Below are 16,769 nucleotides of genomic sequence, written 5' to 3' on the forward strand. Positions count from 1 at the left end.
GAAAAAAAAAACTAACATCACTGTATACAATCACCATCTTTGGCCTTGTGAGATAGCCATGGGCAGTCAGAGCTTCACACGGCATTCATGACAGAGATTTGAGGCTACATAAGAGTATTGTCTGAAATTTAAATGCTGAAATAGAAATAAAAAGGCCAGCGGTTTATTTTTCATTTTAGTCTTGACTCACATCAAATAATACAGATCTCAGTATTTTATCCCTCAATGAATTAAACTGTTTGACCTCTACTATGGTCTATGGGTCCAGAAACTGAAGCAATGACATGTGAACCTCTTCCAAAATGACAGGAGAATATGAATGGCAACATATCCTTCACTGCCTTGCAAGCAGTTTGAAAGCGAACACAAGCAGCAGATACCAGTCAAATCCAGAAATGGACTCGATTTCAAAACAATCCAAACTGATACTCTGCCTATGGTGGAGGGCCCCAAATTTCCAAAACATGCCCAAAAACATCCACCGCAGGAGTCCAAGGGCAAGCCAAGGGTGCACTGGGGCCTGCTGTGTCCTTCATGCAATGACCCACAGTTCTGTTGTTTACTGTGAAAACACCAAGCCTGCTCAGTTTCAGCTGTTCTTCCAGCTGCCCATAGGGACATTTTACCACATTCCTTTCCTGCTCTCAGGGTACACTGTCATTAGTCATTTCAGATTACACAGATGTTTGGAACTACGCTGTTTTTTTTATTAGCATTCTTTTTTTTGTCAAGAATTGACTTGGACGATATAGGATATGCATGTGAAATTTTGGCTAACACTTGGACGATTTCCAAGATTCTGTCATATTTGAGCACTTGACAGTAATCACTGGAAGCCCACTTTATGCAACAGGTCTGTATAGTGTTTTTTTTTTTCTCTCTTTCCTTTCTTGGTTAGGTGGTGTGAAAGATGCGCCAGTTCGCAGCTCTGATTCTATTGGCAGGTAAGTCAAGAATTTCCTCAAGGTTTGAACGAGCAAAAAGTCATTCAGGGGGAGGAGACGTATTCCCTTATTGCGTTGCCCTTGGTGTGAAGGTCATAAACTCTAATAAACAAAATGAAACTGACTGTGCTTCAGTGGAGCACACACAGTCTCACGGTGATTTCACGGAAAGTGTGATGGGTAAGGGTGGGGGGGCGGAGCCACCATTTCTCCGTGGACTGATGAGTCACAGGTGCACACCATTGCGTGGCTCGTCAGTGCAGGCGTAAAAGCACCCAGCCTCGCAGGGGTTTCGAGAGAGGACGTTTGGGCTACATTTGGGTTTGAAAAGAGCCTGGGCTCACAGGCCAGTATCTCAGTTTGTCCACTTGTATTTAGTTTCTTAAAGGCTCAGTGAGGTTTTTTTTTTTTTGTTTTTGTTTTAATTAAGAGCCAAATCAGCGCCCTGCTTTGACCTGCTCTTTGCCTCTGGTGCCTGTCTGGCTGTTTATCTGCCCCAGGCGTCAGAGAAGTTACCACGGAGGAGTGATAAATGAAGCAACGGCAGAGAAAAAAAAAAACACTTCACACACAATTCAGTGAACAAGAAAACACTTATTTTTATATTTTGACCAGTAGTTCCAGGCATCGGTAACTGAACAGTGTAGCATTCTTAAAATTTGATGGTTTAAGCTCCTCTTTGATGTTGTTGAGGTCAGGCACTATTCTCTGAAAATGACACTCCAAAAAAAAAAAAAAAAAAAATCATTCTCTTAACTGTGTGTTTTATTTGATAAATGGCTAATACTCTTTTTTTTTCTTTTTTACTCTTTCTGTTCAGTTTTCTGCACATTCTTCTGTGAAGCTGAAGCAAGTAAGCTATTATCTCAATTGGGGGTTTTTTGGGGGATGGGGCGGTGGGATGGGTCATGTGATTCTTAGTTCAGTTATTATCATTATAACAATTATATTTCTGCCCATTATCAAAGGTCATGTGTAGGCTTGATTAACTGACAGCTGTGACTACTGAAAGAGTTCTTTATGCCTCTAACATTCTTTACTTCTATCTCCAAATTTTTGTTTTCATGAACAGATCCATTTTATTACAGTAAGTATTGATGACATTGCTTTCTCTCAGATCAATACTATTATTACTATAATCATAAATGAGTTTCTTGTTTTCTTAAATGCTGTTCTAAAGCCATACTGGTGTTTTAGTTTGATCTCTCCTCACTAATCAAACTACCATACTGCCTGATATACTCTTCAGACTATGACAGGCTACGAATCGGAGGCCTAGTGTTTGCAGGATTGCTCGTAGGAGGAGGAGTTGGTATCCTTGTCTGTATGTAAAAATTCTCATTTTTCATAGCTGAATTTTTCTCTTGCTGAAAGTTAAGTACATCAGCTATTATTTTTCTGCTGGGACTTTGTGACTTGCGTAACACTATGCATTTTTCTTTGCAGGGAACAAGTGCAAATCAAAAAACAAGTAAGTTTTTCGTTTTTCGTTGTGATCACTCTGAATTACTTTCACCTGAGTACTTTTGTTTTCCGAATATTGACTTCAAATTACAAGAAGCATTCAAACTTCAATCTGAGTTTGTATGTAATTGTCTAAATTTCAGCATATTATAAATCACCAATTCTGTGCTTTTTGTTCATCTAATGTACATCTTTCCACTTTGATTTGCCAGGAAAGGAGATGACGCAAGCGAAATCTGAGCGTCTCACTGGGATTTTGGTCGGCTTGCTTGCTGTTGTCATGGCGGTCGTGATGCGAGAGGGATTGGGGGGGGGGGAGGTGTTGTGATGATGGTGACTCTGTGGGGAGACACTTGCCCTATCTGACTGCTCAAAAATAGCTCCCACATTGATTGATCCCTTCTTCTGTCTTTTTATGTTGCACTCGAGGGACAGGATGAGGAGAACTGGCTATATTTGAGCAGTCAAAGAGGCCAGTTGATTGTGCATGGACCAAGATCATACCAAAAAACAAAAAAAAAAACCCAAACAAACAAAAAACCAAATGTCAGACCCTGTTTTTGTTATTTAAGCATATTTTTCATTGGTTGAGTTTCTATTCACATTCTTAAGGAATAAGCAGTCTAACATAACCTCACCATTATGTTCTATTAATATTTTATTTACAAACAGTTACTAAGGATTTGTTGGGAATATCTAAATTGTAAGAAACACACCTAAAACATCGTATAGTTATGAAACTGTTAATGACGAGAGATTCTTAATATTCTAGTTTGCAATCAGTTGCAATCAGAACAACTATTTTTCATTCCTCTTCTGGATTAATGTGAGTTAGAAATTGTCTGTAATACAAACTGACCTTGTCTCTCATTCTGAGCTTTCCTAATGGGTGAAGAAGTTAAACAGAAACATTCTTTTTTTTCACTTCTCTGGACATTTTAATTTATTTGTTCATTATTTCTCATATTCTGATCTGCAGATCAATAAAGTGAAATCACCTGTCAACGGTCGATTCTGATATGCTTTTTGTTCCTTCACATTCTCAACAAACAAAATATTGGTTTAAACGATCAAAAATCAAGTCAAATACGGGACTTTTGAGGCAGCCAACCGGAATGGGGGCAAAATTCGCTGCAGCGCGTTTGACAAACAAAGAAATAAAAACGCCCTCCAGTGACTTCCAAGGTACTTCATTCCAAACTCAGCCCCTTCGCTGTCTGAGCCAACCTGTAGAGCGCCACTGAAAAGGGTGTTGGTCGGAAAAACTCAATTGACAGCACTCACTCGAGGTGCTCATACGCTATTTCGTGGTTCCTGGGATTTTCCGTATAGAGAGTTTCCAATCTGTCATAAGGTCAGTTATCATTCATGTACATCTTCCTCTTGTATCGTAACTCTTTTGTAGTGATTTTTATCTTGTGGTCATCTTATCTTAGCAGCATTCTTTAAGTTGGTATTTTAATATAAGAATTTTCGATAAGCTTCTTACCGTTTTCGCCACTTTTACTTTTTGAAAACGGTGTTTCTAATGCTTAACTCTACAGCTAATGGTCTGCTTTCAAAAATTAAAAGAAAAAACAAACTTTAGCGCCCGTTTTGTTTGTGAAGAATGGGGACTGCAGATAGACCTATAGGACTAACAGCAAATCCAGGCAATTTACTTCCAGGGGCATCTGTATACAGAGTATACTCACCCTTGAAAACTATTTCACAGTCTTCAGAATTAGGCCACTTTAGTTTTGGCTGAGACTGTAATGCCTTTTCAGACATGATCACGCGGACGTAAATGCTCAAAGTTATAGTACAAACAACGTCTCTGTCTGGGATATTTAGCCCTAACCAGTACTACTGTAAACTTTTCGAGCCAATATCGTGTTTTCTTTCGGGGTATCAAATATTTAACTCATTCTAGACTATTTGACCCAAAAGCTGTTAGATCTGACGACTACGAACCACATGTCTGTACTGTGCAACATCAGTCACCGAAGTGGAAGTGGAATATATGGAATATATAATATACCATATTACTTTTTTATATTATTATCCTTATTCGTGGGGAAATCGACATTTGTGTGTGCATTCATACATACATATATGAAAAGATCGTATGGAAAACGGAAAACAGAATTAGAAATACATGCGAGATTAAAAATTCATGGGAATGATGTGTTGCTCTGCTCGGAACAATCAACATGCTTCCTCCACCATGACAACCATAAAGTAAACCTTGACTGATGGGTGCCGGGTTAATGAGGCAGCATATATGCTGCATCATTTTATATATATATATATTAACACACACACACACATATATACATATATTTATACATATCCTGCCTAATTAGAAGCTTGACCTTGCTTAACCATTCCATTCTATTTGTTAATCACTTGAATATGACCACACAAACGAAGAGTAAAAATGGCCCCTGAAAACGCATATCATCTGTAAAGAAGCTCAACAGTACAAACAAATGGCACTTTTTTTTTTCTTACATCCCTTCCTCTGTGTACAGATTGTAACACTATTCTATCAGTATGGCTGTGAAATCCTAACACACATGAACATGAAGTTAATTAGCGTACTGAGTTTGCTTAGTTTTGCGGTTCTTTTCTATGACAGACGATCGCATGCCATCTGTAACCACTGGCGGAAGGAAGGAGAATGACTCACAAGTTCCTCTCCCCCTCCAAAACACGTTGTTGCACTGAAGGCATGGGGAACAACTCGTAGCTCGCTGTGACTCCTTTTAATGTCCTCTTTTTAAAGGATAGAAAGACTCAGTTAAAATGACAGCTCCTCACAGATGTTTGTAAAGTTTTTGTGTTTGTGTGAGAGGAGGGGTGCCTGAGAAAGGGTGCGTGCACTGTTTCATGGTTCTTCAGGCCGCACACCGAATTCTGACTCAGTATGTATCAGTGTAGTTATTCAGTTAGCTTTTCCAAAGTACGTGCGTCGCACTGTTAGGTCTCTTTTCGTAACCATTTAAACACCTCTTCTGAGAGCCCTGCAGCTTTGAGGGGTTTTTTTTGCGGACGGCGCGCGGACCTCGTGTACTTCAAAGTGCCCAGCCTGTGCTCAGCGACTGTGTTTGTTCCTAATTTAGCCCAGCTCTAGATTCCTGTCCATGTGCAACATCTTTTGTGTGACACTTGATTGTGTCATGCACTCTTTTAAGGAAGTGAAAGAGAATGTGAGCGGGGACGGACAAAGCTTTTGAGTGCAGCTCACCAGCCTGTTGGAAATCTTGTACCTCACAGGCCTCACACATTCAGGGAGAGAGAGAGAGAGTAAAAGAGGGAGAGAGAGAGAAAAAAAGGGAGAGAGAGAGTGAGAAAAAGGGAGAGAGAGAGAGAAAAAAAAAGGGAGTGTTACAGCTGTTGCTGAAGCTTTGACCCTGAGAGAAGAAAATCTCTCTTAGGCACATTTTATCCAGCAGGAAGATAAACGTGTGTGTGCTGGGAGCAGTGACACATTGATTCCTATAGATCTCTTAGATTAGTCACATGACTTCTTCACACAGTCCACCCAAGGAGAGAATTAGTAAACTCGGCCTATATCAGAGACCTCTGTTTACGGTGAATCACAATGAGAAAAGATATGGATTGTTCTGTATAGGAAGTAGTATTTTATGTTGTGTTGTGCCTGTTCTTTTCCTATTAGTTACAGACTTTCCTATTGGTTCACCTTCCTATTGATTTTAGACTTACCTACCCAATAGGTGGCTACTAACATAACATCAACAGATTTCATTCTGGTTACGATGGATTTTCGATGCACTGCTTAATGTTATGTTGTGATATAGGCACCATGTAATGACTTAATGTTGCACTATATATAATTGTGGCTTTTTCCATTTTAGTGGGGCCTCTAATATAAATGTAATATTTGTTGTCTGTTATAGTAATATTTTCTGTGCTGAACGGAGACCTTTTTCACGATGAAAGTCCATTGATCTGCACTGTAATTTTTTATTTCGCAGTAATTTATTGATAAAAATTCACATTTTCCATGATCAAAGTTCACGCTTATAAGCAGTGTTTGATTCACATTTAAAAAATTCAGTTAAAGAATTATCAGAATTTACCACCAAATTACAACAACAACCATGCTTACACTCCTACACAGATAGATGCAAGTACACCACACAAGAGACAAGCTCACAGATACAAACACACTAAGACCACTTACACAGGTGTTAGTCTAACTGTCTAGTGTAAGTCTAACACAGATGTACATCTATTGGTACCTACACTTGTGGAGTGTTTACTCTTTGTTTGAAAGGTCTTTTTGAAGCAGGCCCACGGGGCCTATGAGCTACATTGTTAGCTCTTTTATCTCAGTCAGTGTCCAGAGAAGAAAAAAAAAAAAAAAACACTCTTTGAAACCCCTCACTACAGCCTCTAGGCGGTCACACCAACTACCTCTGAAGCCTAGGTAATGTACCATATAAAACCAACAGGGTAGAAGTCTTTGCAATTCCTTACAGAAACTGGGATTTAGCTATTAGTAACGAGTGGGTGAGTGACTAAGTGAGTGCATGTGTGAGCATGTTAGAATATGCCCAATAGGAGATTCTGATTTTGCTCTCTTGGGAAAGAAGGAGGGACTTGCGTGAACGTGGGTGCAGTAGTGTGCTTTTTGATTTTGATAAGAGAGCAAGGGTAGTGGATGATTGTGAGCGTACACAGAAGGTATTTTTGTGAGTGATACTGCATTAGACGATCTCTTTGTGTAAGAGGTGAGCATGTAAACTGTTAGACACAACCAGGAACGCGGTAAAATTACACAAACGCGTGTAAATAAAAGAGCACGGTGAAAGTGACAAGGCAAGTGTAGTCTGAGAAGAAGAGAAACACGTCTAACAAGTCAGGATAGTGTGGGCCTATCAGATACAGCACCACAATGAGACCCCAACGTGACCAGACAAGAACAAAAGACTCTTATTATTACAAGCACAGAGTGCCCTGGGTGATTCTGCCTGGCACTGGAGCTGCGATGGGGGTGGAAGTCTGTTAGTATCAGGACTTTGGGGATTTGCATACACAAAACCAGAGTGATTAGAGTCATCCTCTCTTTCAGTTCCACTCCAGGAAGCATGTGTTCTGTAATATGATACCACTTCAGCAAAACCTCCTCTCAGGCTCTCTGAACTGCATTATAAAATGTTCAGAGACAGTGCCTGGAACCTTCCGTCTGTGCTTCTGTACATTTTGTTTTCTTTTGGGTTTTTTTTTTTTTTTTTTTACAATAACATTGCTTGGGAGAGCAGAAGAATCTCTGTTCCGTCATTGAAAGTTCTGGCATTTGTAGACGAGTCACTGGATCATAAAAGACTGTCTGTGAACAGACTCAATGTGGTGTTTATTCTTAAGCTAAGAGAATTTTGAGCCTCAGCTTGGTATTGTCAGTGGAAAACAATGAAGCAGTCTGTTTCCAAGCAGGCTCCATAATACAGAAACTGGTTTGTCTCGTTTTGTATAAACATATCAGTGGCAAGACCTACTGGCTGTAATTCACTTCAGTGGAGTAAAAGACTGATGGTTCTGTTGGGTTGAAGAAATCTATCTGGAAGAAACAGATCAGACTAGCATGCGAATGACCTTTATATGATCGAGTTTGCATGGAGTTTTAGAGTGTGTGCATCTGTGCTTGAGACAATGTCACATCAACTGAGAATTCACGGTTGCGTAAGACGAGCCAGACATATTGGATTTTCTAAATCTCTCCCAAGACTCACCCTAAATTAGGTGCTGCCTTTTTTCCCCCCAGAGAGGTCTGACTGTGCCTGCTGTGATCAAAGGGGTGAAATATTGGGCTTTATTTCAGCCCAGCGTGATTTTGGTGATCCTGTCAAGTTTTTCTTTCTTTCTCTCTGTGCCTGGAAAGCTGGCTCTGGGTAGCAGCAGTGGTATTATTGTAGTGAATTGCGTCAGTGCTGCCATGTGAGATGGGTGTGGGCATTCCCTCTTTTCTTTAAGAGGTGCCATGGAAAAACACAGGGCTCCCATTGGCAGAGGTTTGGTGTTACAGCATGTTTGCAGAATGCCTTTGTACATGTGTTGTAATAGCACTAACAGTGTAAGCTCTAAATCTAATCTGTACTGATACAGCAAGGAGAGAGTTAGCACAGAGCGTTATACTTTGTTAGTTCATTTGAGTCCCACAAATCATGTTAAACATTAAATAACAAACAGGCTGTGATTCTCATCATTATGAAATTTGTTATTCTGCTAAAGTATTGCTTTCTTCAGAGTTCTTTGAAAATAGGCGAAAACTTACCATGTAATGTCATTGCGCCTGCCAAATGTGCTTTTAGCGGCTTATGTTTAGTCCCTGTCATAAAGCAGCCATTTTGGTCAAATTTGATCAAATGACTGGACTCAATGGGCAGTGGAAAAGTTTCAGCAGCTTGTTATTAAGATTGGAACCAGTGTGGCTTGGTTTTGTGTTCCAGTAGTTTCTATTCTTGCCCTGTCTAAAGTATGTTTTATCAAATCAGATTGACTGTAGGAGGTAATTTAATCCCTTTTCTCAATGACCTTGCACTAGACAATCACCAGACAATCATTTTGACATGAAGAAGGTCAATGTGATATATTTAGAGCATAGCTGGCTTTTTACAGGTTGTTGGCTCCAGAGCCCAGAGATACATGATATGCTTTTGTTCACAAAATTATCAAGGAAATTGCCTTTTTTTCTCTCATGTTCTCTTGTTGCTATTGTGTGATTGTGCTGTTTAATTTAAGCTGCCTTTTTGTTTTTCAGGCGAAGCACATCAAACAATGGCCAAGGTTTTTGGTGTGATCTTCTTCACATGTAAGAACTATTGATTGTGCTATTAATGTTTTATTGCCAGGCTAGGATCCACCCATTATCTGTATGTGCAGCACTGTCAGCTAGCAGCCAATCAGGTGATGGAAATGTAGCTTGTTTCTTCAACAGCATAATAGTAAGGGTGGCCAGGCAGACAGCAAGAACACATTAACAAGCAACAAAACTTCACATTAATACATTAATGTGCATTAATGCAACAAGAATTTATATATATATTTATATATATCTGTTGATATTTCATGATGTAGATCATTTTCAAAAGTCAGTTCATGTTTGCCAAAATACTTATTCTGCATAAAAATAATGAAATTTAATTTTTGCATTTTGGGAGAAAGTGTAGGACATTCAAAAAAGGCCTTGTAAACATCCTTTTGTTATGAAGTCTTACCCTTGCTCCTTTTTTCCAGTTCTGTCCCTTGTGTTGGCAGAGGACAATCAACAAAGTAAGTCATTGCCTGTTATTTAAATGACATTTTTTTTAAAATGAAAAAGCAGTTTACCACAAGACATTGTTTTCCCCTATAAATCTACCTTTCGATTCAGTTCTAGTTTTAAGATTGTGTGAATGCCTGTTCAATCTCTCCATATTTTGTCTCATTATAGATGAGGACGATCCTTTCACCTTTGGTAAGTCAAGGAAAACCATTTTACTTTATATTGCACCATGTGTTTGAGGATCTCAATGTGTGATACAGGTCTCATTGACATTTCAATTGTTGTCATATTTTACTGAAAAATTAAATTGCTGTTTTCTGTCAATGTGTCCAGATTACCACAGGCTTCGTGTGGGTGGACTGATTCTAGCAGGTGTCCTAAGTCTGATCGGTGTCACCATTCTCCTCAGTGAGTTCTCTCTCTCTCTCTCTCTCTCTCTGTCTCTCTCTCTCTCTCTCTCTCTCTCTCTCTCTCTCTCCCCTCTCTCTGTACTAATTTAGTCCTCTGTCATCACTACGCTGATATACTCTTGCATCTCTTCTCTTAATAAAGGTGGCCACTGCAGATGCAAGTTCAAGCAAGACAAAAGGTAAGAGACAGGCTTTGTTTTCGAATGTATTTTTTTTTCCATCTATCCACCAAAGGACCAGAACACGATTTAATGTTTATGGCTCTGACGCACCGCTTTTCCCCCACAGGCGAAGAACAGGAAGCAATGCTGCAGCCCAGCAGATGCTTAATGACACAGGTGGGAATATGCTTCGTTCATTTATTAATTCATTGGTTCATACTGTGCCCAAGACAGCTCCAAGTGACTGTGGCCTACCTTGTGAAGGTTAATGGTCTGAATTACAGATATACTACATTTGCTGGCCAGCACAAGGAAGCGCAGTTGGTAACGTGGGGTTTTCGGCCAGTGTCTATATCTCTCTGGCCGCACAGCAGTTTTTGCTGAGGCAACTATGTTATTTTGGCTAAATTTCAGGGAGTAGTGCTCACCTTCAGGTATGATATGTTGTTTGACAACATTATCAGACTAGATGATGCAGTTAGTCCAGCTCTCCTTCTCTGAGGTGATCATCACGTAAGGAAGAAACATTCAGGATTATGGAAAATTGGACTTTTCCAACTAGAAAACTGGGGGAAGGAGGGGGGGGGGGGTTTAATTCAAAAATCTGTTTGGAAAGCCTACTACATTGTCCGTGAAATCCATCTGCTTTAGTGGCGAGGCCAACAGTTCTGTTATGCAATGGTAGACAATGAGGGAGTGTTTGGGCACACACACCATATGGTCTGTTATCAAGAGGTAATGATATCCAAACACAAACATGAGTAAGTTTCCAGGATGACTCAATCTCCACCTTCTGTGGAAAGTCAATCCACAGAATCCCTCTGAAATAATTGAAAGTAAATTAATAAATAAATAAGATAATAAGAAAATAAAGGTATTATGCTCTCTGTGAAATTCTGGAAGTTTTGAAGTGTCTTGGGTTTAAATTTACATCGTCAGAGCTGCTTGTGATGTCTCGAATACTCCTGTTAAGATAGTAAGTCATTTGAGCAGTGGAAAAAGTTGCACTTTTCCAGGAAACATACAAATTTGTTTAGTGTGCTAAACAAACACACGCTTCTTCAATGTTGTTCTGATCTGCTCCATTCTAACCCTTCCGTTTAAATTGTTAATCTTCATAAACAGGCTTCAGATGATTTATGTAACTTCACACCTTCTTACAGCCCCTTTGTAGTCATATATTTTAGAATTCGTCATCAGTCTTTTCTTGACGGGGCATATTTTGTAGTTTGCTTATAGAACAGCGTATTTAAAAAATGATAATTATGTCAAATCTTTTTGGTTGTGTTTTTTTTTTACAGCCCGGGCCAGCGAATGCTAAGAATCAGTCCATGACCTGTTCAAGAAAACAGCATGGTTGTGACCATTGTTTTCTATCAAATGCTGGTTTTTTTTTTTTATGAGGATGGGCCTTACTCTCTAAAAAGAGGGGGAAGGCATCTGTAAAAGGTGTGCCTTACATCTGACCCGTCTCTCACTCACTCTGTGAGCGATGGACAATGGTACAACACAATCCATACCTGTGTTTCCAAACCATATACTTGTCTCAAATGTAAGATGTGTCTGAAATGATTACCAAAAAATACTGTGTTGAATCCTCTGGTTTTTTTTTTTGTTTTGTTTTGTTTTGTTTTTTCATTTCAACGTTTTTGTATTGTTAACATAAGCACATTAGCCTCTCAGCAGTAGATTTGAGAAGATCAATTTGTTTTGAAATGCCACTATGCTTACTTAAATTCAATCACACACTGAAAAATAAAGCCAAAAATACAAACAATATATTTACAAGCATCTCTCTTTCTCTCACCACATTGACGCTGCTTTTTGCATAGTGTAGAGCATTGTTAAATTAAGCTCAGTAGCTATTTAATGTATCAAATGTCAAAGTGTGTTTATGACAATAAATATTTGAGTGAGAAATTGGACTAATTGGATGTGTTTTAATGTTATCTGTCTGTAACGGTGTCATATTTTTGTCTCTTGGGTCAGTCCTCCATTAGAATATAAAACCAAACATTTCAACTGATCAAAGTTTCAGGACTGATTTTTTTGTTCTTGCAGAATAGGTCAGTTTAACAGAACATTCAAAGAAGTTATTGTCATGCTAAGATATTTTAAGGTAATGGGTGTTATGTGTATTCACATACTGTCAGTTGTCCTGAAGTACTCATAACACAATACAAACTAGTTTGTGTAGTCTGTTTGAGGGTAGTTAGATATAAACAGTATCTCCCTAATGCACTTATCACAGGTAGCTGTGACACACGGGGCATTTAGAATAATCATCAACTGGATAGGTCCACAATAGGAACATGAAAGGAAAAAGGGTATTGCTTGCTTCCACAGACATTTGTACTGAAGACTTGGATGGGCTTTGGTGCTTGTCACCACCTACTGGTGTGAGCTTTTATCATGGAACATCTGAACGAGAGACTTTAAAACTTTAGCAGCATAGTTTCGTATTGTGTCTCCCTAGGACTTGAACACAGCATGTCGGCATACCCAAGGCATCTTTTTAAAAATTCTATTTGTTTGTATATATAAACATCTGTTTGTTTATTTTCAACTGATGCCTTAGATGAGTGATTCTCAGCTCTAAACCTGGGAACCCACCAGACAGCACAATTTGTTCCATGACACACGATTAGATTGGCAATGAACAAAGAAGACATGTATAAACATAGGCATATATAAACAAGGTCACAACTCTAAAAGAGAAGTCCAACATTTTTTAATAGAGCTACAGCACTCCATGGTGCTCTTTGTGCTGAAACAGAGGAAATCAAGAGAAAATATAGGAAGTATCTCTTTAAGATCTGTGGTCACCAGTCACTCGGTGGAAACAAATGATTTAATGCCATCTGCTGGACTGCTCTGGTTACTGCTATAGCTTATGACCACTGGCAAGCACAGATTGTTCCAGAAACAAAACAAAACAAAAAGGGCATCTCCCTGAAATAGATTAAGGTCCTTATGGCAAGCAAAAAATAAATTACTATAATAATACAACTAAAAGGTACTACTAAAATATTAATGGATGGACATTGAAAAAAATGTCAAACAAAATGCAAACTTCACTCATCTTTCATGACTTTTTAAGTTTTATGCGTGCGTCTCCATAAACCATATGAACAGATGCTCTGCTGAATTAATATTAGTCATAAATTAAGTGAACATTTATTTGCTTGAAGAGGCTTCCTCTATTGATTTCAATACATTTCAGTACAGTTTTAGAAATACTAAATTTTCACATATATTAAAACTCAAAACAGAGAGCGTTATACAGGACCCATTGGACAGAGGGGGCAGAACGGGGCCTGTGGCAAAAAGAAATGATAGTGTGTATGGATAATCATTTTTGACCTGCAATCTGAAAATGGCACATTTGTACTTTCAACTGAAAGGTCAAGGGGAGTCACTGCCTTCGCGCTCCCATGCTTATGACATGCTTGTGACACATTTTATTATTTCCTTTCTTGCTATCGATGCTGCACCACCAGTCAATGATTGGAGAAAATATCCCTCCAACGCCCAACCCCCCCCCCCCCCCCCGGTGGTTTAAAATAACTGCCTGACTCAGATAGCTGCCCGTATTTTGTCATCATATGGCGTGAAAGAGGTAGATCAAAATTGTTATTAAGGTAATACTTATGGCCACATAGTTGAAGTCATAAAGGTAGGTAGAGTCCAAAAATATTTCCCCAGTTGCTCACCTGAGGCCAATACCACATGTGGAAATGCCTGGATGCATTTATATGATATGACAGACTTAGTGTCAAGTGAACCAGGACCTGCTCTGAGGGCCTTGACAAAGAAACTCAGGATCAGTTCTGACAAAGGACACATCCCTGTTCCTATCACAAGGAAACATTATATCGTTCTTTTTAGCTCAGCCACTTTCGGGAGTATGCTAGAAGACCTGTTGTCACCGTGGGTGATGCACTTCTTTATCCTTTGAGGGGAAAGTATGGCATTTTAGCAGAGGGAACACTGACGTACTTCAGTTAAGATAGGGCTTTTTAATGTGATTTACAATTGTGCTAAACAAGTACTTGGGAATCAAAAAGCTATTGAGGATGGGTTAATGTTCAAATGCTGCCTTTGAATCCTTCTGTAGATTGGACTATCTGTCCTTTTCTACAATTAAGAAACGCTGTAGAGGTCTCCTAGGTGCAGGCATCTTATATTATTATGAGCTATGATTAGATTAGCTTAGATATAAATATACCAGCTGGGACCAACGCCAACTCAGCTGGGACCAAGGCCAGCTCTGGTCCCCTATACACACACACACACACACACACACACACACACACATATATATATATAGGCATCGAGTCGTAGGGCTTTCTTGTAGTCAATATATATATATATATATATATATATATATATATATATATATATATATATATATATATATATAGACTACAAGAAAGCCTATGAGTCGATGCCTCACATATGGATTCTGGAATGCTTGGAGCTGTATAACATCAACAGGACACTAAGAGCCTTCTTCAAGAACTCAATGGGGCTGTGGAAAACAACACTAGAGGCCAACTTCAAACCAATAGCACAAGTCGCCATCAAGTGCAGCATCTACCAAGGAGATGCTTTGTCCCCGCTGCTGTTCTGCATAAGCCTGAACCACCTCAGAGAGATCATCATGAAGGGTGGCTACCGACCACGGAACGGATCGCCCATCAGCCACCTCCTCTACATGGATGACATCAAACTGTATGCCAGGAGTGAGCAAGACATCGACTCACTGATCCACACCACTAGGATCTACAGCAATGACATCGGCATGTCATTCGGGCTTGAGAAGTGTGGTTGGATGGTAACAGAGAGAGGAAAGGTTGTCAGAACAGAGGGGCTTGTACTACCAGAGGGCAACATAGCAGATGTGGAGGAAAACTACAAGTACCTTGGAATCCTAGAGACAAATGGGAATGATGAAGAGGTCGATAGGAAAGCAGCGACTGCCAAATACCTGCAGAGAGTAAGGCAAGTCCTGAGAAGTGAATGGGAAAACAATGTCCAGGCTATCAACACCTATAGGAAGAGATAGAAGCCACTGAAATCAAGACAAGAAAGCTCCTTACAATGCCTGGAGGATTTCACCCCAAATCCAGCATCCCGAGACTATACACTAAGCGGAATGAAGGAGGTCGAGGACTAGTGAGCGTCAGAGCCACTATCCAGGATGAGACAACAAAGATCCAAGACTACATCAGGAAGATGGCCCCAAGTTATGAAGTGCTTAACGAATACCTCAGGCAGCAGAATCCTGTGAGGGAAGAAGAACAGGAGCAGGAACCGTCATGGAAGGACAAGCCCCTGCACGGCATGTATCACCGTCAAATAGAGGAAGTGGCTGACATCGAGAAGTCCTACCAGTGGCTGGACAAGGCCGGATCAAAGGACAGCACAGAGGCACTGATAATGGCAGCACAGGAACAGGCCCTGAGTACAAGATCAGTAGAGGCCAAGGTCTACCACACCAGGCAGGACCCCAGGTGCAGGCTGTGCAAAGATGCCCCTGAGACAGTCCAGCACAGGAACAGCAGGGTGTAAGACAGTAGGGGGCAGGGCGTACAAGGAACGCTATGACCAAGTGGCTGGCATAGTATACAGAAACATCTGTGCCAAGTATGAACTGGAAGTCACAAGGTCAAAATGGGAAACACCCCCAGGTCATGGAGGACAACAGGGCTAAGATCCTGTGGGACTTCCAGATACAGACTGACAAGCTGGTTATGGCTAATCAACCGGACATAGTAGTGGTGGACAAGCAGGAGAAGAGAGCCATAGTGATAGACATAGCAGTCCCAAGCGAGGTGTGTGTGTGTGTGTGTGTGTGTGTGTGTGTGTGTGTATGTATGTATATATGTATATAGGGAGATGGGGATGAAAGCCAGTAGGCCAAAAACCCAGGGTTAATCTGAATACCCTAACCCTATCAACCTATCAACAAAATTACAATAATTCCCATTTAAATAAATTTCAGACGTTCATGAAACATAACTTTTAAAAAAAGAATTGCAAATTTAAAACAAAAAAACTCTGTAGTCATCTGTCATTTCTATACCACATCCGGGTTCTTCTTAATCTGCACTTATCAGAAGCATGCACACATGTATTTAGTACATCAGTATGTTTATCAGAAATAAAACAGACGTAGTGGCACATTGGCCCGCCCCCAGTGCAGCTCTCTACCACTGCATTTGACCTCACTGTGGTCAGAGTCAATATTGTGTTCACAAATATTTAGGAAAAGGTATGAAAATGAATAAAATTTTTAAAAAAAGCTCAAATAGCCTTACCGCTAAAATGGCTTGCTAGTGGTTGCCTTCATTCAGCAACATTTTTATGCTATGTTTGTGTTGGCTCAGAAACACACTAATGTGAATGACTGGACGACATATCTTTGTAACCATTTACAGTCTGAGACTCAAGGTATGATTAAAAAATATTTAAAGCAATAACATCAGAAACTGCACAACCTCAACAGCAATGACCG

The 16,769-nt window shown here is 39.8% G+C and overlaps 1 protein-coding gene across 1 annotated transcript; it reads left to right on the plus strand.

Annotated features, from left to right (window-relative positions):
- The first annotated feature begins 3,677 nt into the window (after nt 1-3,677).
- On the plus strand, nt 3,678-12,174 carry fxyd3 (FXYD domain containing ion transport regulator 3). The gene is made up of 8 exons (XM_030782434.1): nt 3,678-3,762; nt 9,175-9,225; nt 9,651-9,686; nt 9,847-9,870; nt 10,012-10,086; nt 10,231-10,267; nt 10,377-10,426; nt 11,551-12,174. Exons 2-8 carry the CDS (start codon nt 9,192-9,194, stop codon nt 11,568-11,570), a joined length of 276 nt encoding a protein of 91 aa, XP_030638294.1. The 5' UTR covers nt 3,678-3,762; nt 9,175-9,191; the 3' UTR covers nt 11,571-12,174.
- Nucleotides 12,175-16,769: the final 4,595 nt, after the last annotated feature.

This window comes from Chanos chanos, chromosome 8 (assembly GCF_902362185.1).
Source record: "Chanos chanos chromosome 8, fChaCha1.1, whole genome shotgun sequence".
Lineage (NCBI taxonomy): Eukaryota > Metazoa > Chordata > Actinopteri > Gonorynchiformes > Chanidae > Chanos > Chanos chanos.

Excerpts from the sequence above, each read along its gene's own strand:
- fxyd3 (XM_030782434.1), top strand. The coding sequence starts at position 9,192 with ATGGCCAAGGTTTTTGGTGTGATCTTCTTCACAT. Across the intron at positions 10,268-10,376 it reads AAGTTCAAGCAAGACAAAAG|GCGAAGAACAGGAAGCAATG; the intron begins GTAAGAGACAGG and ends TTTCCCCCACAG. Across the intron at positions 10,427-11,550 it reads GCAGATGCTTAATGACACAG|CCCGGGCCAGCGAATGCTAA; the intron begins GTGGGAATATGC and ends TTTTTTTTACAG.